This window comes from Nymphalis io, chromosome 3, assembly GCF_905147045.1.
Source record: "Nymphalis io chromosome 3, ilAglIoxx1.1, whole genome shotgun sequence".
NCBI classification, from domain to species: domain Eukaryota; kingdom Metazoa; phylum Arthropoda; class Insecta; order Lepidoptera; family Nymphalidae; genus Nymphalis; species Nymphalis io.
In genome coordinates, this window is record NC_065890.1 from 12,429,793 (window position 1) to 12,453,583 (window position 23,791).

Sequence of the window (23,791 nt, forward strand, 5' to 3'; positions counted from 1 at the left end):
TAGAATTGATTCAAAATGTTTTTTTTTTTTTTTTTATTATAAGAGCATGTCAATGTTGTTTAACTGAGTACAAAGGTTTAACAGTTGCATCACAGTAGCAATTGCATCGATTGAGATTTATAGTTGAGTCATAAAGAGTCGCTACGAGAATAATAACGGCTCATATATTTTCTCAACATTGCTGCTTTTACGGTCTAAGACTATTGCAGTCATAATATCGCACGAGTTCGCGCATGTCTTTACTCATTTAATCACGCTATTCATTCGATCGTAAAATTTCGAAATAAATTTTTCATTTTAATAAAACGAAATAAAATTCCTGCAATAACCTTTGAAATAAAAGTTGATTCGAACATATTGTCGTTTATATTATATATTGATATATAAATAAAGTTAGATGTTTATATTTCTGACTGTACATTTCGTGGTCGACTTAGAAATAACTGCTTCAAACTCACTGCGGTACAATATTCGCGATAACGATTATTGCTTTTAGTATCTCAAGTAACGTTCAGACATTGGGAATTAACATGGCTCACAGTTTATAGAGTAATTTCAAAGAAAATATTGTCGTCTTCGTCTACGTGATGTATTCACTTTAGTAATAATTCATGATATTTTTATTTGAGTTGTAAATTCATGGGGATTGTTTTTTGTTTTAACATTACTTTTGTTTATACGCGATTATCATTTTAAAGGATATAGAAGTGGTATGCTTTGAAAAAGGTCATATTTGTCATTTAGTCTTATTTTATTAATATATAAAATTAAGAATGATTGTTTGTTAGTAATTTATTGAGAAATTGATGTAGATTATTGATCTGTTGAGGACACGTATTGTATGGATTTCAGATCTATCTTTATTACGAATATAAATTTTATAAATCACATTAAAATATAATGTCAAAAATAAAACAATCTTTACAAAACAAAATTAAAACATTTTCTATTAAAATAGATCCTTGTAAGCACATATTAATTGTCATATTACAGGAATAATTTTCTATCACACGTTAAAAAAACCGGCTAGAAACTTGGTATTTACTCTTATTTAAACATGATAATAACTAAACAGTCCAACCAAATTCTTATGATATTAGATAACTAAATATATATTGTTACATAGAAAAATGTATCGATAAAATTGGACATATGATTATAATATTTAACACTTTCTTTGTATTTATATCAATTATATTAAAAATAAATGTGATTTTGTCCAAACTATTTTCCTTGGGTACTAATAATACAAATCTTAATTGGTTGAACAACAATTACAAACCTTATCCGATTGAATAGCGATCAATTTCCAAACGCGAAATGTGATGAGAAATTCTAATTAATCCTCCAAAAATCCGCGTTCCCCTGTGGGATATTACTTATGGACATTTTGTACGGTTATGGGATGTTTGCGAATTGCTGATATTATCTTAATTGAATGGCAAGATTTACTGGAGACGTGGATTACTGGGGGACGAATTTGAGCTGATATCTGCACGCTGTGCTACAATTATTTTGTTAATTTTAAAGGTAGTTTAATTACTTGTGGCAAATTATACAAGCATTTTTAATTCGACATTTAGATTGTTATTTGGTGGGTTACCATTGGTTACTTTTTACCATTGGTACCATTAAATACTTCATTCTACACAGATGATATAAACTACATTGAAGATAATTTTTGATAATTTAAGGTATGTATTCAATGTTCAAGTTTTACGATATCTATTAAACTGAACCTATTATTATTTCATTGATTAGAATAGAAGCTTCTGTCTTGTTTTTTTAGAAACAACTTTGTATAAAGCAAAGCCCCTCAAGTCGAGCATTCGAATAACTTTTCAAATAACAATAGCTGTTACAAAGGAGGTGTCTGATAACAATGCAAGGTCGCGAACCTCATTGACCTTTACACCTCTCAGAACATCCGATCTTATCCCGAACTCTTAATCACAATCATCTTAAGAGTGACACGCTGTCGCCGTGTCGCTTAGCTGGAAAACATCGTGACAATGCGAAACTGTTATGATGTGATCAGCTGATTTATGTTGGTAGTTGTTATAATTCATTCGGGCCTTAAACACGCACATTTGTCGTGGCGATAAGGGCTAGCGTGTTTTGTGCCAAACCCATTCGTGCCCTTTGGGATTGACCCACTTTCGTAGCTTACTGTTTCACGCGGTATTATATTGACATAAGTAGCTTTAGTAAAAATGCAAACAGAAAACCCATTTTTATACAACTTAAATGTTTTGCTTAGGATTATACCTCGTATTTTATTACGTTATTAAGTATATTTCTTGCTTTTTATTTTATTAGCAATTCCATTACAATATAACAAATCATTGTAATATATATTTAATCATAATTTTTAATCTAATATATACATATATATATTTTAATCTAAAATAAAGTTTTAATTTTAGAATAGAATAGAAAAATCTTTTATTTCAAATACTAAGAGTAAGAAAATGCCAATCTCTAACAACATGCTTGAGATAAAAAAGTACTTTCGTGTACACAATAATAAAGTATAAAATATATACATTTTAAAAGTGTTACAATGTTTCTTTTTAAGCACTAAATATTTTCTTGCGTAAAAATAGTCGGATTTCACATAAATAACGAATAAATTATTGATATTCACATGCGATAAAGAGCGGAGTCGTGTGAACAGTTTGTTTCATTCCAAACACGTGTATCGAAGAGGGCCGAGAGGGATTTATAGCCTCCATCTGATTACAAACTTGTTTTACGAATGCACTTTGCATGTGAAAAAATGCACTAATATGAGTCTTATTCCCATACGCATATGATACACGTGCCTTTGATTTTTTCACGTATTCACGTTTTTTATTAGTTATTCTATATTTAAAATTATAGTTAAATTTCCGTCCGTATAAAGTATAAGATTTAAGATTGCATTTGAAATGTTTGAAAATTTCTTTTTTTAAACGTTTTCATTTTTGTTTAAGGAACGTCTTTACGGTTAAGGAATATCTAAGATCTCACGGTTAACGGCTACCTGACAGTGTAAATGACGGGTTATTGTTTATAATAATGCAAATGTGTGCGAGAATCCCAACTGGCACCCAAGGTAACATAATTAAGACACATGAAGTCATAAAAAAGACATAGAAGAACAATTAATATACGTATAACATTATAATATATATAATTTTGAAAATAAACTCCATTCAAAGCTGTTCAATATACTCCATTACGCACAAGGACAATATATGTATGGGGATTTGTTATTAAAAGAAAAAAATTTACGTTTCCAAAGGTGTATCACCGTTTCTTTCACTTTTTTAAAAAGCAGCTTAATAAATAAAAATCCATAATCATAAATATGATAATATAATGACGTCAATAATAATTAATCACTCGTGTTCATACGTAAAAGTCGCGACTTCTTTATAACGAGAAAGTTTAAAAAATTCCCACAATATCAAATGTTATTTAATATATAAGTGTCCAATAGCAGATTGTATCACGACATTTTGATTATATCTCAAATAGGTTTCATACTTTTAATGGTTTAACGGTATTTTTGAAAAAAACCCAGTCACTTATAAAAGTATAAACATAACACATCCGATCATAAGAACCATGAAATAATTATATGATAATTATAATATGACAGAATATTATAAAAAAATATTTTATCGTTTAGTTTGATAGAGAGAATTTAACCAAAATTACTACGAGCTAATTTTCGTATTAATTTTGAACCATATCAGCTGTACGCTGAAAGCATTGTTAGAAACCAGCTATTAATCTAATCGTGTGTATTTCAATCGGCCGCAACCGCAATCAAGTTCTGCCGGTCAGAGCCTTGTGATGCACCGAAAATTATCCTCCAACTTTAGGATTCGATATTCCATAGTAATTAAAATTGCGCCAACATTATGCCGCCAGTTTAAATCTAAAATTTAATCTAGTCTAAGAGTTAACCAATCATAAATTACTTTTGATTTACGTATATCTACTTGGTGGTTTTGTGGAAGTCCATCAGTAGGTTATATTTTTAATACGCAATACGTTATATTTTTGTGTTGGTAGATTGGTAAAATGTTGTATTTTTGGTATGAAAATTGAGTGAGCAAGTGAAAATACTTAGTTCTCAAGGTTGGTGGCGCATTGGCTATGTAAGAAATAGTTAATATTTCTTACAGTGCGAATGTCTATGGGAGGTGGTGATCTATTTCGTACAGGTAATCTTGTCCGTCCGCCTAACAATTTTATAAAAAAAATATATTTTTTTATAGAATAGGTAGGCGGACGAGCATATGGGCCACCTGATGGTAAGTAGTCACCAACGCCCATAGACATTGGAATTGTAAGAAATGTTAACCATCGCTTACAACCTTGGGAACTAAGATGTTATTTCCCTTGTGCCTGCAATTACACTGGCTCACACACCTTTCAAACCGGAACACAACAATACCAAGTACTTCTATTTTGCGGTAGAATATCTGATTAGTGGGTGGTACCTACCCAGACAAGCTTGCACAAAGCTCTACCACCCGTGTATATATCTGCAATTTATGTTGGAGAGCAAGCAGACGAACTATTAGTCATTGATATTAATGTTAGGAGGACTATTTAAAGTTTTTTTTTTATAAGATTCCAAATATTGTGTTTGACTTATCTACTAGCCGCCCTTTCCGAGTTGGTACGAGTGAAATATATTTTTTTATATAATAAACAATTCGGGAACCCGATCGCAGCGTGACCTATCGGGTCTAATCTAGTGACCCACTCAAAAACGCAAACAAAAGAAATCATCCAAATCGATCCAGCCGTTTAGGAGTTCAGTGGCATCACATGTACAGAAACGTATATATTTATATACATATAAAGATATTATAGTATTGAAGGCATTGTTATCGAAAAACGTACTGGTCTTCATAATGGCAGCAATTTCGAATATAGAATGTCCAAATTCAAAATTCCTCTAGTTTAATGGTGCGAGCTAACGAGGAATGGTTTGGTATATAAATATTGCATTGTCTTTTCGTCGTGCATCCAAAGCGGTCGTTAGAACCGTTTGCACTGCGGCGGTTATTAATCTAATCGGATCTGCATCGTGCCGCAAGCGCGCTCTGAGGCTGATCTGATGTACAGGATCGACTTTATGAGGGTTATAAAAATAAAATATTTATTCTTTCCATTCATATTATATGTATTTTAAAAGTTCAGCATTCAAAAAATTTTGTTAGTAGTAAATCAAAGTTATTTTTAAAATAATTGATAATGCTCTTTGTAATCTATGATAGGTGTTATTAATCATGATATTAACAATGCGATGGAAGTAATAAATACGACATGGATTACCAATAACGTAGTAACTGATTAAGGAAGATAAATCATTAATTATGGTCATACATAGATAGATATATTTGTCCAATATTAACGGCAGTGTAAGGTCTCGTGCGAGGTTTAGCTAATCATTGGAAGCCACAGCCGGGAGCAGTTCCGATGCGAATGCAACCGACAATCCGAACACCGCAACTATGGCTGCAGGACGGCGGCGAACCGCTTTTCTAAAATACTTGATACTTTACTGATTAATTCGATGAATATTGTTTGAAATTTAATAAATATTAAACCGCAAATCGTAAAACGTTTAAGTATCAAAATGTGTATGTAATTTGATTTCATCGCGACTACAAAAGTTCAACAATCTCTTCTAGTATCACCGTACGAATCAAACTCAATTAAATAAGATCCAATTTAGGCGTTTATAATAAAGCTATATTCGCTGTAGCCAAAATAATGATGTCAAATGAATTGAAATTAAATTACCAACCGTCACAGGAATCAAAAACAATATACAAATATTCTTAATATTTCTCAAGTTAAATCATTCTATGTTCATTGATTAATACCATAAACTCCATTATCAAACAAGAAGTAACTAAATTGTTTAAAGCGTATCAGAAAAAATGAAGTAATTTATATATGTTTCAATAATATCGTGTTCAATTTCAATTACAATATATTCCTTTATATCTGTGTTTACAGATGAATGTGGATTGACTTGTAATTGGTGCGTACACGCTACACTACCCTCCAGACATCGATTCGGCCGGAATAAGGCCTGCGATTGATTAATCGAACTTGTCGGCTCGGGATCTCGCTTAATTGAAAAGTCAACGTCTTGCCATGTCTGCTAGATTACTCGATATAAGGTTATTTATTATTGTAGCTTAAAGCCTTTGTCGGCAATTAGCGCTGTTGTTTAACATTCGAATTTATTACTTCAACATGATTTCTTTTCACTTTTTAAATTGATGACTTAATCGTGCGTTTAAGAAATCAGTCACCACATTACGACATTAAAAAACATCATATAAATCCTACTATTCAGAATCGTATAAATTTGTGACATTCGCTTAAATAATAGCTAAGTGGGTTTTACTAGTTAGCATAAAAGGGTGCACTTTAGGAGATAAATTAGTGGTTTTATGTCTCCATAATGCTCACATTCAGTTCCTGAACGTGACACAAAACAAGTAGCCACGCGACCGCCATTTTGTGTAAATAATTCAGCAAGATTCGCGCGGAATTGCCGAAACATCCGTCCGTCACTGACAAGAGGATGTGAAACGGTTTTTAATATATATTTAAATATTACGTTTTGGTAAAGTTTTATTTTGTGACGTCGTAGCAGTTATAAAAAGTCTATTAAATACTAAAAATAATTTGACAATGTATGAAAAATTCTTATTTTTTATCAACATAGATTGGGCTTGGAAATTTTATTAGGAGTATTATATGGAAATCTTAAAACAAAAATTAGTTTTAAATTGGTATAATTTATATATAATTTAGTCAATTACAAAAAGGGAACTTTCTGTATGTGCATTGCAATGCAGCTGATATATAAATCTAACAACAGCAGCAACATAGCTGGTATAGTCGGGTAATTTTACAAAGGAAAGCTTTGAGTAAAAAGAGTCCACAAACCAACAAAAAAACTGTTTTCTTTGCCGGGTTTTCGAACGCATAAATTACACGCACACACGCGAAGTTAGCAATAAAGGGATCTTTATGAGGCACGGAACGGAGTGTAGTTCCGTAGGACGTGGCCGGTGGCGGCAGAACAATACGCAAGTGGACCAGGCAGCCCGGTTCCGTAGACCAAATAACTTGCTGAAATCGCTAGCAAATGCATCGGGCGTTTCCGGACGGAGCGCCACGGACAGGGCAGTCGCTTTATAATGCCGCTGAAATTTGTGTTGCGGTCTCGCATAATCGAATACGATTTCTTCTTTGTGTTATAAGAAAAATAAAAAAATTGTCTTTGTACAAATTTACATATTACAATTAAAAGGTTAGATATCTTTTAGTTTTATAAACAACTATCTATCCTGGCTAAGCATGGGTAGAATGGCTTTTTATCTTTTGGGTCAGAACTCTTCACAAATGTTTCATCATAAATGAATGAATAGTTTAGAAATGCATAGAGGACAAACATATATGTTTTTTTATTAAAATGGGCAACAATCAGTTATCATGTTCATGATAAAATCTAATTTATTTATTTCTTTATCCTTCAGGAATTTGAGTTCGAAGTTCTGTACATCTGTAGATATTCTGTAACTTGAAATTCTTTGTTCTACATTTCTATAAGGCTTAGATTCCAACACAATAGACAGACGACAACCGTTTGTTCTTCAGCAAACATTAGTTTGCTTTCCCACACAAAACGCTCCTGGACTTCGAAAGACAATGTTTGTGGATGAAACGACGAGACGCCTACAAATAGGCACTGTCGGAAATTGAACTCTTTGACTCGATGCTAATTGTACGTTTTTATAAGTATTACTAACGGTTTAATATGTTAATGTAAAATCTTGTGATTAAACACAGTGTTAGTAACATATACATGTATATATATGATTATCTTTTTTAAGAATAAAAGACATACCCACTTATGATCTGACATGCCCGTTTTTCATATTATGTAAGAATCAACCATTAATGGCTTTTTCACACACACGTACAATTGCATAGTTTACTTTAATATAAATTATTATTTGTCATAATATGTTGTAAGATTATTCGATTGTGTAATCTGTTTGGCCTTATTGTGTACCAATTCATCATTGTACAAAATGAAATGTAAAGTTGTTGATTACGAAATAAATAAACAAATATTATATATTGATTAATAGATATTAAAGTGCTTTAATGAAGCTAATTGAATAAAGTATATTCTAATTATAGTTTTTTATTGTTTTTATCTTCATATGTTTTCTAAAGAAAGATCTTTTAGAGATTTTTCGGTCGGAGTATATATATAACGTGGTATTTTCACCGTTCGTTTTACACTCAGCCCTAAATGAATTTAAGATGGCTACTTAGCATAAGAAAATAATAAAAGGGGCGTAATTCGACGTTTGATATGGCTCGGCAGCCACATTTGTAGAAATCACGTTAATGTTTTTATAACAGCTCATTTATAATTAATCACCTAGAGTGGCGGAAAATTTATTGATACGTATTTCATTTTATTTTCCGTGTTAATTCAAGCGTACTTGACTTATCTATACTTATATTATAAATGTGAAAGTTATCCTCTGTCTGTTTCGCTTTCACGGCTAAACCATTGAACCGATTTTGATAAAATTTGGTATGAAACAAGCTTGGTCCCCGAATATTTTTTTATACTAACACCTGCCTCCTCTGTAACACGTGGACGACAGCTGGTTATTTTTTTTTTTTTTTTTATAGAATAGGAAGGCGGACGAGCATATGGGCCACCTGATGGTAAGTGGTCACCAACGCTCTTAGACATTAGCATTGTAAGAAATGTCAACCATCGCTTACATATCCAATGCGCCACCAACCTTGGGAACTAAGATTTTATGTCCCTTGTGCCTGTAATTACACTGGCTCACTCACCCTTCAAACCGGAACACAACAATACCAAGTATTGCTGTTTTGCGGTAGAATATCTGATGAGTGGGTGGTACCTACCCAGACGAGCTTGCACAAAGCCCTACCACCAGTGTAATAATTATATGTAAAACTAGCAAATGTCACGGTTTTGCATACAATATTTTTTTTTTAAATATATAGGTAAATGTTTTTTACATTCGAAGTAAAAAGAAATGTCTGTATATAAGATGAATTATAAACACATATTAAGCACATGATAGCTAAGAGTTGCTTGTCCGGGAAACGAATTTATTGAACCCACATATTTTCGGTTAAGATTCATGTATTCTAGTCACTAAGCCATCTCGGCTCATCTTCTAGGCCATGTGTATCATGATGCATTAATGAAAAATTGAAAATATATCCAATTTTATTAATTCCTCTATAAAACATTGCAGTTAGTTGAAATGTCGCAATATAGGCCTAGAGCATGTCGATAGAGGTTATTAATTTGATTTATAGAACGTTTATAGCTTCTGATAAGGTCACGTTTCGTAGGCACAGCGAGCGACGGAATTTTTGTTATATATATATATACCTGTTTAGAAAAGAACTGGAATGGCCCATAGCCAAGATAGCCCCGTGGTTAGCATATGCTAATCTTAACCGATGATAGTGGGTTCAAATTCAAGCAAAATTCTGTGGAATTTTCAGCTGTTTAATTAGTTTCCTTAAATAAGCAGTGAAACATTTGCACGCATTTACTTTTTTTACTTTAGAAAATAATATATTATTATATCTAGTAAAATACTTAGTACGTTATAAGTAACTTCTATATAATATGCTTATTATTATGTTCAATAATATTAAATATAATTTAAATTTTCAATGAAACTTTGGGTAATTAAGAAATAATTTAGATAAAAAAAATATTACGATACGATTAATGAGCATGCTTATTTTTAATGAAGGTTTGATAAAAACTTATTTCAATGTCTCATACGGGCTTAACGTTGTATACGTTTCCCTTGGCTTTTGGCTTGGCAAACACAGTTTGTAACTAAACTTGATGGCTAAAATAAAACTAAAAATGATAGCTTGCGAGTGGCGGACTTGTCTAGTATGTAAGTGTCCGAAAAATTTCTAAAATTCTTTAAAGGTTCGACTTCAAACTGTTTTGTTGAACATATAAAACCTTTTAATAAAAACCCTATACAGTTATATTTAACTTTCGAGTGCATTTTCCGTTATTTTCGAAGTCGATTTACCGTTAGTGACTGGCAATGCTTATTTTTTAAAGGAATGATTAATATTTCCATTTTCCTTTACAATTAAGGGTAATCTGTGACTTTTCCACCGCTAGGCGGCCTGTTGTTAAGTCATTAAAGCTTGAAATAACTTAATTGAACCTAAATAAATCTTTTAGAAATGTCTTAACTAGGTCTTTTAATTTTATATACAAAGTATCCACTAAATACCTGTAAATTATGATTACAATTTTGTATACAAAAAATAAAAAAAAAACAAATACGGTATATTCGTGACCGTTAAAAAACAATTTGATGGCACCACCCTTCGCGTGCGGAAACGAGTCGTTTTTATTCGAGAACATTAAAAAAATAGCCCTTTCGAACTATACGTCACGCTCAACGAACCAGCGAGGGCGGTAAACTGATAATAACATACTACATAAGTATGATATAACTAGCTACCTGCTCTAACACTGAACGATTAGGGCTATCAATATAAACATATATAACACAACATTAACGCAGGCGAGCAAAAGATCCACCTCTAGGTAATCAGTTTCCGTCGCACATAGACAAGAATTTGCAGCTTTCTGCCTGTAATCATACTAGCTTATTCTTTATTTGAAACATAACTCAATTTGGTGTAAAAGTTCTGATGATTGGGTCACGCAGTCAGGTCTATAAAAACTTTCTACAAAACCCTAGTGCTCCTGCATTCTTTCGAACAATCTATGATAGTTATCTTTTTATGATTTTGACTCGTCTCGCATTGTCTGTTAGGTTCCATGATGTATATGAGAATTAGGAAATAGAGAGGCGAGTTGTTTCTGTCAATGACTATTTTAGTATACAATCTACAAATCCCATGGGCATATAATTGGATACAGCTACGGCTATTTTTATTAAACACCAATGTACTAGGCAAGAACCGTATTTTATTGCAACTAGTTGCTCTGCGCGGCTTCACTCATGTTAAACGTTATTACTCCGCCCCCGTTGCTCACAGCGTGATGTTGTATAGCTAATAAACCTTTAAATGGGCTATCTAACACATTTTTTTATCACACTTTTAGAACCTGTTCTGAGGCTACTTCCTCAAGTCCTAAGGTGACTTGATATCATATGACGTGTATTTATAATAATTTTGAACCTACCGTTCATATAACTTTTGCCTTTTCATTGTCTATATTATTTTTCAATCCGTTACATATTTTGTAAAATGTTACATTATCGTGTAATAAAAGTCACAAACTCAATACGTTTCAATTTATTTGATAATTTATAACAATAGGCCTGTTTTGTCATTGTGGTATTGGTTTCAAATTGATTCCCGCTTGTTGTGTACTAGAGGTTTAATATTGCTAACAAAATAGTTCTTTTACTGAATATCGTACACAAGCTTTATGCACATTTATGCTGCTGTAAATTGTTTATTTTTAAAACAAGTTTATCAACGTAATCTTAATTCGTTTCTCGAGCATATTTTGCATTAATTATGTTTTCGACTTGACATTAAATTACGAAAATTTTAAGCGTCGGGACGTTCAGAACTTAGTCTGCTGCACAATGAAATGTTTGTTGCAAATAAACAAAGTAAGCAAAGTGCACTAAGCAACCATTTTGTTCACGCTCTACGCACACAAGCAGAAAAAGGGCCGTATACTGAACGAGTCGTTTCTGTTTAATCTGTGACACATGATGTGAATTTTTAAACTCATTCTTTTTTTTTAATTTAGATTTTTCGAATCACGTGTCACTTTTTTAATCGGTAAGATTTTTCAAACGTTTAATTAAGTACTCGGCATAATGAATAAACAGAATAAACCACTCGTTATAATAAGATTCTGATATTCCGTGTTATGAACCCTATCTGTAATTAGTACGCCACGTAAGGCTGGCGTGCGTACAAGATTGGATTTAATAAGCGCCGCTCACGATACTCCGGAATAGACCCGCCTATGGTGACGAGAAATTTTAATAATGTTCAATATACACGTGTGGGCATACAAACTGATGCAGTTTAGCAACGCATTGGAGTTAATTAGGTATTTAAACAATGTTCGCATTGTTCGCTATTGTAGATCATTATCGATATTTCGCTTCGAAATTGTTATTGTAAGAGATAATGCGGTGTTTTGTCCGATATCTAAAACATACAAATTCTAAGTTTATTTACTACATTATTATATACGTGAACAGATACTTCGTTGTTAAAAATGTATTACTAGTAATGCAATATTTATAGTTACTTAGTTGACCTACCTTTGATAGATCAAAGATTAAAATTAATTACATGTTTTAAAAATAAATAAATGTATATTATCATAGATATAATAAAATAATGTAAATTTTTATTCTTTCAATAAGTAACAGAACAGTCGTGTAAAATAAAACATTAACTGTAATATTTACCGGAAGTGGTGCAACATCAATGCGTACTCTAGTTATTTTAAATACGAATTGTTATTCCTCGTAACACGTTCAGAAACCGTGCTATTATTCATAGTCGAAATACTTTATTTAATTTGCGTTATGCGGGAACTGTACAACCCTCAATGTGTTATTGTTTACAAACAATTATAACCCCTACGTTTATGGGCATACGGTCTTCAAAAGTTAATATCTGCAACTGACACTACGTAGCGAAATAAATGGATGACGGTATGGACTCGTGGCGTTACACGTATAACTCGATTTGCTTTTGTGAAATTTCAGCAAACAAACGTTCTAATGGGACAAGAGTTTAAATACAAAATAAATTACAACGAGTCGCGGAAATACAAGGGGAAGTTGAAGTTTTATGAAACAACGTTTGCAGAACGTGTTCGTGATAAACATGACAATTTAAATGATCCCGTTCTGGTGGAATGTAAGCATATTCCTTAAAGAAAAAATCACGAAATTACAAAATAAAACTGAAGAGATCAAAAGTGATAGCCAGCAAAATGGACTTAAACCATACTGGAATATATTTTTGCTTTAATATCTCAATGGTATACAGGTTGCCTAGCGATGCGAATATTTCAGGTTCATTCTCAAACCTGTGAACTGCTGTTGCAATATTACAAGCTGAACACTTAGTTGGAACAAAAATAGAACTACAAATAATGCCTTCAAAATACTTGGCTGACTATTATTTACAAAAGGAAAATAAATTACAGACAACAATGAATTTATTACTAAGATAGTTAGCTTTCATAACACACAAATTTGATAACCTGAAATGTCTGCAAGCGTCATATAAATGAAGAGTGACAGTCGGTGTGATAGAGTGCCTCAATTGCATAACACGGTCCCCTGAAAGTCAAAGACGTGAGCAAAATTCAAAGTGACTCATAAATCTTTTTATCTAACATTTAGATATTTGCAATTCCCACAAATGACCTGTGTAAAGCGATCTACGAGAGGTGCTATAACTCGATTTGTGAATAAATGGCTCGGAAGTTGATCTACAGTTTCATTGGGATACCGATATTAGAAGAGCAAATTTTCGTTTACGTATCCATTGCTACGGCAGTTACGCGTGTAAGTTCACATTGTTATATGAATCTTGCAAAGAGAACGTTGTACGATTCGCGCCACCGATATCAAACCTTTGTGTGTCACGTTGATTTTTTCTTACAAATGCGACTTCTGACTCCTATCCTAACGAATTTCAATTTTGTAAATTGCGCATCAAATGAAAAATGGTGGTTTAAATGTCGAAATGGTTATTGATGGTCGACTCCAAATTTACTTTTACGGGTGTCAGATTAACGAACAGCCGGCTTATAAACGGCGCGAAACATTTTGTTTGGCTGAAACATGGAAAACGATTTATCACAATTGTGCTTTGATTTTCGCAGATAAAATGGTTTTCACACATATTTTTTTACAAAATATGAACTGTATTTTTCTACAATGCTTTTTATACGTAACACTTAAACTAAAAGGTATTTAATAAGTGTACATCTATTTCAAGTAAGGGTCTAATAAAATTTGAACAGACTAAGTGATCTTGGAAACTTGCAGTGTTCTTGACCGTGCCTCTAATCTCATGGAGCGCAACTGCGGTATCGTCGGTCCGAAGCCAATTAGTTCAGATAGGTTCTGTTTAGAGGAGAGATGCCGAGTGAACTTAACTAGTGCTCGGAACTGTCTGGTGAACGACGAAGAGGATTTGAAATCACTTGGTGGGTTTGTTAGCCCGATAGCGGGATTATTCACTAACGAATATTGAACATCACTATCACAGATTACTATCCGAATTTTGTTATCATCAAAAGGTTTTAAAATATTTCTTGTAAGAGTTTATACTGGAATATTAACTTTTGAATAAATTGACTTTTCAAGTTACATATATGTAATATAATAAATTCTAAAACTCGTAACTCATGTCTCTGAACTATGAGAGTGTCGGGAATTTATTTTTAAAAACCTCTAGATACGATCTCTTTGCTGTAAAGTTCTGCACTAAGAATCTAAGCACGTTTTAATTCGCAAGTTTTCGGCTTGATGAGTACCTCCTTGTAAGGATGGGGGATCGGGGTGAGGATCGTGACGAGACTCTTGATAGGGACAATAAAAACCTTGAAGGTGGGGCGTTTCTTTCAGGAAATTAGCTGTCACATTACGTACCTATTAACGGTTCGTTATGTCCCGCGCTGATCAACACTGATCGAAGTTCTGCAGGCGTGTTCGGCGTTCGTGTCACTAATTTATCGAGTCATGATGAATGTTTGTTGTGACTGACTTTGTGTAATGAAGCGTGACATAATTCACACTCGGGGCACTGACCTACTTATTGAATTTAGTTTGCTTTATTGAACTTAGTTAAATTATATATTAGTCCTAAATAATTAAATGTTAATAGGAATTGTATCTCAAATATTTATAAAAATGATAAATAAGATCATTTATTACAAAAATATTATTCGTAAATATGTATTTCAATCATTTTAAAAGTTAAGTTTTACGTATTCGACCTATATGTAATACTACGTGAAAATTGCTATAGATGAAAAAGTAAATTAGCTGACAACTTCGTATTGACCATTAAAGAACCCAGCAAAGTTCATTATTATCTCGTCTCCCATGCATAAAATATCGGACCTGATTGTACGAAACTAAATTTCTCTGTACAGCATCGTTCAGTGCTCCAAACCACTCCAGAACTACACGCCGTCTCCAATAATTCATTACTGTAATTAAACTGAATCGCAAGCCGGTGCGGCTACATCACCTCGGGCAAATTAAGTTTACGCGAGCTAATTATGAGTAATGAGTTGTTGCTCGACGACTTCAATATTCCGTCTGCCCCTGACGGCTGCCGTTAATTTTTATTTTTGCGCCAACCATTTACGATTTCTCTCGGAACGTAACTCCGGCCAATTAGTTTTCTCGTTGTTATTTGTAATTGGTTATAGTAAACGAAAACGTAACGGTTGTAATTTTGTCTTTGTGTTATGTTAGTTCAAGTATACATTTCGACGGAAAGTCAATTATAAAAGGATTTATATACCGACTTCCACAATGAAGTTCAGCATGAGAAATGTAAGTGAATATTACGGTTGTTTTCAATTGACTACAATGATTTATATTAATATTTTATCTTCATTGTATTGTATTAGTGTGTTTAAAAATTTATGTTTTTAAATTGGTTTGATAGATATTTAAACGAAAATGGTAACTAGTGCTAAAACTAAAAATGGCGTTATGATCACAAAGAGTTTGAACTTTGAAAAACAACGGTAGCCATTTGTAAAGTTCGTTAGAGAGTGCAGACCCACATAGAGGTGCAATTAGAACAAAGAATGATAAAAAGAGTTACGAGTGACCGCTTCGAGCAATCGACTCCAATAGAGGGCGCGATGGTGCGGGATTATTTTTTATTTGGGAAGTTACACATACCTACTATCGATACAGATTTAAAACGTCACAGAACAGTTATTACAATGCATGTACACGACCTACTACAAGTTTTAATTGAGTTCTTTAAAACTATCGATGTGTTTCATTTAAATGGACAACCATTGAAAGAGAATTGTAAATTAATATTTAATATTTATGTTACGAGAGAAATTCAGAATAAATTTATCAGATCTTTTAAGCTGATTTCATAACGAAATTAATTTAAAAAAATATTCCATCAACTATAATTTGTTTATTTTAAATTTAATATTTTAATAGCCAACTTACCGGTAATCTAATTAGTGCGGAGTTAGGTTGTTCTCATTAAAATTGTCTAGGATTGGAGTGTTTTTACTCACCGTGGATATTCTGAAGCCGGTGCCGTACTGGTTCCTCGAATTCCTTATTGTATCCTGCAAACAAAAGAGAAATAATATCAGTAATTGCCTGTTTCTAGTGTAATGAAAAATTCTTGAAAAACAACTGTAATAGCCCAGTTGCTGAATCTTTCACTCTTCGGTCCGGTATTAAAAATAAAAGAGGAATATTGTGCCGCGTTTAATAAGATAAATGTTCTTACAAAACGGATTGTATACATATTTAAATATTATAATTATAATTATATTAACTGTGAAAACTGATCTTAATTTAACTAAATACGACAAAGTGTCTAACTAGTGGAATGTTTGTAGTGTCGAGCTGGTACGGCTGTTGTAGATACAAGGGTTGCAACACTGATTGCAACTTACTTGCCTTTTGTACATTCAACGGTATTTAGCTATGTATCAACCGAAAAGTAAAATGAACAAAGCTTAAAGAAAAATAGATTTACGTTTATTTAATGTTACGTAATATCGCAACAGCAGAAGTTAATAAAAAAAACATAATATAAAAGAAAATACATCAATGAATAATGATTCTAAATTAAAATACAAATGTGAGCGACGGATGTTTAACATCGTTTTTTTTACCACATCGATCAGCTAAATGAAAGCCATCAACTTGGTAAACAGATATGTTGGGGCGATACCGCATCTAGGAGAGCAGGAGAAACGCAATTTGCAGTAAATAAGGGTATCGGTTTAGCGCTATTATCCGCGGCACGGCGTAACAGCGTAACAGCCGCCTCGTAAACACGCCTCTCCTAATGAGATAGCTGTTGTGACTTGTTCTGTACTTGATATATTTACTGTTTCGTTGGTCTAGTGGCTAGCTATAAGGTTGCAGATCACGAGGTCCTGTGTACAAAACCAGGGGCGGGCCATTAGAAAAAATTGAATTTTTCTGTCTAGAAATTCTCAACGCCTGGAGTCTGCGCCTGAACTGTCTACGGTCGTAACGGATTTGCCGTCTCATCGGATTATGAGAGCATGGGAAAACGCACCTGTGCTTATGAACGCACTTGTGTACTATAATGTGTCGCTTAGTTGGCTAGTATCTTGAGGCTTGCCGGCTTGGCGGAAATCGGTCAGGAAGACGTAATTATTACTTGATACATTAACACCGCGCAACACTGTTTCACTTACATAATTATGTATGTCTTATACTAGATGCCCGTCTGGACTTTGTACTGGTAAAATAAGGATTTTAATCTTGTTATTTTTAAATCTATGAGATATAAACATTCGGCAAGCGATATATTCGCTCGTAGCCGAGAACTAAAGCATAGTACAACACGTCCTGCGTATTTTTTTCATTCGTTTATTTAAATATCTCGTGATATTAAAAAAAAACTGGTTCGAATCGCAGTGTTAATTAAGCAAAATTAATTAATCTACATAAAGCGTTTGGAATTATTATTTATTTTGATAAGGATTTAATTAAGTGACAATTAAGCTAAACTAAAGTTTCATAACTAAATATGTACAGTAGATCTTGGAATAATGTTTTTTTTAAAGTTATGTTAATAACTTTGTAAATTAACATTATTCAAAGAAAGTGAAAGAAATTTGAAAGGTGGAACGGTGAAGGAAACTAAAAGGTGCCGTATTACTTTTCGCATATACACAAACTTAATCGTGCTTTATTATATTACTATAACTGTTTCTGAACTGCAAAAAGGAATGAGATTTGCTTCGTTTATTCACATGATGATATGTTCACTTAAACTACGCATTATAAAAAGAATGTCCTCGGGATGTATTTCAATGTCAATATCAGACGCATTTATTTGAATATATCAAGACAGTTTGAAATATATTGTAATATTTGGTACATTTTGTACATTATAAAATAATTGTTGCAGTTTGTATCGTATATACTAATATAAAAAATGTGATTTATAACTTGTAATTTTATTTTAAGAAACTAGAACTACATATATAAATATTTTACAGAAAATATTGGTATTCCAAATGACGTTAAATTTTCGTCGCAGAGATAAATTAGACCAAACGAATGAATAACAGCCGATGCATGAGTGAACAAACATTAAAGACGAGATTGTTGGGGAAGTTTCGTTGTCAACAAATATTACTTAAAGTTTGAATACTTACAGTCGCGGAAAGCGAGGAACATATACAATATAATGCAATTATACTTAGTATTACAGTTCGCTAAACGGAAATGCGCTAAGTTTTGTCCTAATGCGGATTATACAGCTTATCCTCGAGCGGATAAATACAAGGCGTTTGCCGTCACCCGGCAGACTTGACGGGACAAAGGAGGGACGTCCGAGATGGTTTCTAATTACGACGGAGACCGTTATGCAAATCGGGGGCCGAGGCGAGGTCCATGTCTCTAATAAACATGCGCTCTTGCGGTCAGACCGCCAAATTGCTTGCCTTCCCATTCTCCCCGCGCGCAATAAAACCACTTTTAGTAGAGAACCCACTCTGGACAATTAGTACCCTTTGATCAAACTAAATGCTTTCGAAAATGTTTTTAGTTTTTTCTTTAAATATAAGCGAACGAAATAGTTCGCTTATTTAGAGCGGCCGTTTATTAGGAGTTCGTTCGGAGCCAGTAGCAGAAGCCAAGCTATTTAGCTAGCAGATGCGTTCCGGCAAATTGAACGGCGGTCTGAGGAAATCGCCAGGTCGAGCCGTGACTTCGCTCGTTCCGAAACTGGGCTAAAAGCTACGCTTAGCCATCCCTATTCAGTCGGTAATTTTTCACCGAACACTATCCTGCGGACAGACTGCCGCTGTAAACTAACTAGTTACGGTCGTTACTTTAAAAATTCGTACGTAAAATATAAAAATTCCGAATATTTTTTGTGTTGAATGGTCTATAAAATTTTTTTTAGCTAATTTTTCGTTGCTTTAAAATTTTTAGAGCTAACACAGTGAACTATCTATCGACTGGAAAAATATTCATTTTTCACACGGGCGGCAATATTTCCGTTTGTATTGGAACAATCGCACCCGTTTTGCTCGTGTCTTTTCGTAACAAAGGGAGGGTGCGAGTAAGCGACACAGCGACGTTGGGTTATTCGCGCGTGTTTCAGAATCGTTGCATTTCGATGCGCGTTTGCGAGGAAGTCGTTAGGGAGTCGCGCTCACGAGCAAAAAGAATCAACCCTTGTATCGGTCATAAAGTGCTATTGTCTCGTACTGTCGTTCACATTAAAGCTTTAAGCAGTTCTCTTTAAATCCCTTTTCAAACACAACGGCCTCTGAACTCGTCTGAATATTTTACCGAGAATGTATTCGATTAAAACGAACGACTTTCACCTAGCTATGGAAATATCGAATTGAATTTTACGATGTGATATGAAAGTCAAATGTAATCACATATATCGTGTCATGTGTTTATAAATCGTCTCTCGCGCGATAGTTTTAATTAACGATATCAACTGCGATACGCCGCTCCGATAAATCTCTGATATCAAATGACCTGCGCTCCTTTAATGAATAAAATTTGAATTCATATATTCACTTTACAATGTTTAACTGTTATCTTTGTATTTTTCCGTTTTAGATCCAGTTTATAGAACTGTTGGGCTTTATTATTAATTAAGGTATTTTAAGTATTTAATAAGGAAACTTAATAATACAAATTTTTTGTAGTTTAATGAATATAACTTATTCATATTCTACATTTCCTAAGGCGATTTAAATATAACATATACCAATAGTTATGTTAACAGTATATCTATTATAACATAAATATTTTTGTTTATTAATTTAATGATATTAGTATGAATTATAATAAAAGTCAAAATTTGTATCTTCATAGCATTGTTGAAGGGAAAATTTATATAACATGTATATAGCAATATCGTTGTGAAAAAATTACAGCAAATACCCTAGCGGATATATTATTATGAACTGTGTCAATAAATAAAGTTTTGAAAGAACTTTCAAAATGTATTCAAAGTTAATGGCACATTAAAAGGCACCTTAAAATAAAATAAATTTTAAATTATATTTTGACTATAAAACCAGTAGAGTTTATTTCGTCGGTTCTTCTTAAATCTATGTGCTCTTTTTACAACTATCAATAAGTAAATTGCTTAAATAATTAATACGATAATTTGAATTCATTGAATTTAAATTTTACTTTGAGGCACGGCTTTTTGGGTTCGGGTATGTAATACCAACTCATCAGATATTCTATCGCAAACAGCGATACTTAGTATTGTTGTGTTTCAGTTTAAACGGTGAGTGAGCCAGTGTAACTATTAGCACGGGGGACATTTCTTACAGCGCTACTGTCTATGGGCGGTGGTGATCAAAAAATCAATTAAATAAAAATACTTTTCTCAATACGGTTTTGTTATTTATTTGTGTAATCTATACTAATTTTGTAATTGAGTAACTGTCTATCTGTTACGCTTTCACGGCTAAACCACGAAACCGATGTTGATGAAATTTGATATATAGCAAGCTTGGACCCCAAGAAAGGATATAGGAGGCTTTACATATCTTAAATCCGTGACCAATATCCAATACGCGAGCGACGTCACGGGTGGAAACTAGTATTATATATTTGTTAATAGAAAATCTATAATGAGACCCTGAGGGTTGCTTTAAATGTAGAATTTAATTATATCTTAACACGTTACCAATTGATTAACCAGTATCTAATTTAGCATCAAACATAGTAAGTAAACATATCAGCTATATCGGCTGTGTACACAAACATATAAATTTAATACACTATATTATGAATTAATGAACGCGAAAATACAATCTATTACCCACGATTTCAATTAAACAATCGTTAGCGGATAGTTTGTTGTTAATAATTTATTCACATGTGTATACATGGCATAACTATGAAAGTTTAAAATATTATTCGCAATTAAATACGATGCCGGTGTGTCGGATTAAAACTGTCATTATATGTAGTGAATATTTTGCTGTATTGTGTTCGTTTAATGAAATGTCCGTCTGTTTGCCGAATATAATTCGATAATTCAGTGAATTTTATTAAACGGTAAATTTTAATATTATTTTGTTCGAATTGGATTACACGAACGTTCGGATTCTGATCAATCGAGTTTGTATTTCGTTTGAGGGATTAATTATAAATTAAGTAGTTTAATGTATTCATAATAAAGTTTTTAATCCGAAGATAAATACACTTTAAATAACGTCAAATGAAATTATTTAATTCTAATTTCAAACATATTTATTAATAAAAAGTAAATGCTTTATAAACGTATAAGTACATATAGCGAGTGTATATAGGGAGATAGCACGAGTATCATAACAATAAATGTGGAAAATTTGTATTGCAGTAATAAAAGTTAGTTCCACCAATTTTTGAATTCGATTCATAAAAATGTTTTACATAAGTTACAATATTGTAATTAATATTTCTTTATTTTATATTGTACTACATTTCGCCCGCGGATTCGCCCGCATATTAGATTAATAGTAGTAGGAATTACACTTTGAGCTACGTCCATACTAAATTTCATCAAAATCGATTCATTGGTTTAGCCGTGAAAACGTAGTATAGCCGAGATAACTACACCATTAAAATAAAATTCATATTCCACACACACATTAATCCACTGCTGGACATAGGCCTCCTCACAGGCGCGCCAATTCTCCCGGTCCTGTGCTAGTCGCATCCATTGAGCACCCGCCATTTTCCTAAAATCGTCTGACCATCGGGCGGGTGGTCTGCCAACTGGCCTGCCCAAAATAAAATTATTTGTTATATAATAATATCCTGGGACATTATTCACACACGGCCATTTGATCCCAAACTAAGCAGAGCTTGTACTATGGAAACCAGACAACTGATATACTACACATACTACTTTTCTTTTGTAAATACATACTTCTATAGATAATTACACCCAGACTTAGGACAAACAGACATGTTCATACACACAAATGTCTGTCCTGGGTGGGAATCTAACCCATAACCTTCAGCGTGAAAGGCGAATATCTACCAACCACGCCAATCGGCCCGTCAGATATTGATTTGTTTATCAATAAAAAGGGGTGCTTATTACTATTACAAATCATTCGATTGTGAACTAACGTAGAGAAACGATCAAATGGAATAAACGATCAAATTATCGACGGAACTCTGTTTTTTATTTATCATGGAACCAGAAACTCTCTATATACCGAGTTATAAATATATAATGTGATGATACCAATTCCGCCCACGTTGGCCATTCTCAAGGGAGGCTATCGAACTGTGCAGGACATATTATAATGCACGATTGTGTCAACATTACACATTATTGATTAAAATAAATCCAATTTTGAAATAAATACTCAGTGCGATTTTTTTTCACAATTGATATCAACAGTAGAATTAATAATATCATATTATATTACATTTAAATACGACGCCTATGTAACAAACCTATCTAAGTAACAGCCTGTAAATGGCCCACTGCTGGGCTAAGGCCTCCTCTCCCTTTTTGAGGAGAAGGTTTTGGAGCTTATACCACCACGCTGCTCCAATGCGGGTTGGTGGAATACACATGTGGCAGAATTTTAATGAAATTAGACACATGCAGGTTTCCTCATGATGCTTTCTTTCACTGTCAAGTACGAGATGAATTATAAACACAAATTAAGAACATGAAAAGTCAGTAGTGCTTACCCGGGTTTGAACCCACGCGATTCTGATCGAACAGTAAAGATTCACGCGTTCTAACCACTAGACCATCTCGGCTATCCAAACTTATCTAAACTACCTGCAATTAGTGACTAAGGTGATTGATAAATATTTCATATTAATAGTATATATTTAATTTATGTTGTTTTGTTTTCACATATTTCATTGATTTTGTTATAATTTATAAATAAGTATGATGATATATTTTTCTGTTAAGTGGTAACAGTCTTTTTAATATTTTTAAGTTGGCAACATAGCCTTTTAAAAAGGGCGGCAAAGGGAGTTGTTAATATGGAGGGTACAATAAATGGCTGCGAACTGGATATTTGGTTTCTTTTATTTATAAACAGTATCGACCAAGCGCCGAGCGCATCTACTATAATAATCGTTTCAAATCATTTGTGTGTTATTATCTTAAAATACTATCAAAATATATTGTAGTCTGTAATGCCATCGATTTACAACCAAGTGTGAATTAAAGTGTTATGCAATTTGCTTTTTCACAATCGATTTATAAGGAGATTTTACTCGGTGGCTTTGCGTGATCCTATCTGCTCAGTAAATTCATATAATTATATATTATAAAAAATATCGTGTCAGATCGTTCAAATTGTTTATATATAGTTTAATATTTGTGAATTATTTCGTATCGCATTAAAGTCAAAGTGTAAATAATATCCGTATCGTGGTTTTGGATGGAAGCCAATTTCGTTATACACAGAACA

At 33.0% G+C, this 23,791-nt stretch overlaps 1 protein-coding gene across 1 annotated transcript in view; it reads right to left on the reverse strand.

Moving 5' to 3' along the window:
• LOC126781265 (leucine-rich repeat-containing G-protein coupled receptor 5) overlaps positions 1 to 23,791 on the reverse strand; it is a 263,720-nt gene that overhangs the window by 48,554 nt on the left and 191,375 nt on the right. The window contains exon 5 of the mRNA XM_050506159.1: positions 16,391 to 16,444. Within this exon, the coding sequence (XP_050362116.1) occupies positions 16,391 to 16,444 (54 nt within the window). The remainder of the gene's footprint in view (positions 1 to 16,390; positions 16,445 to 23,791) is intronic.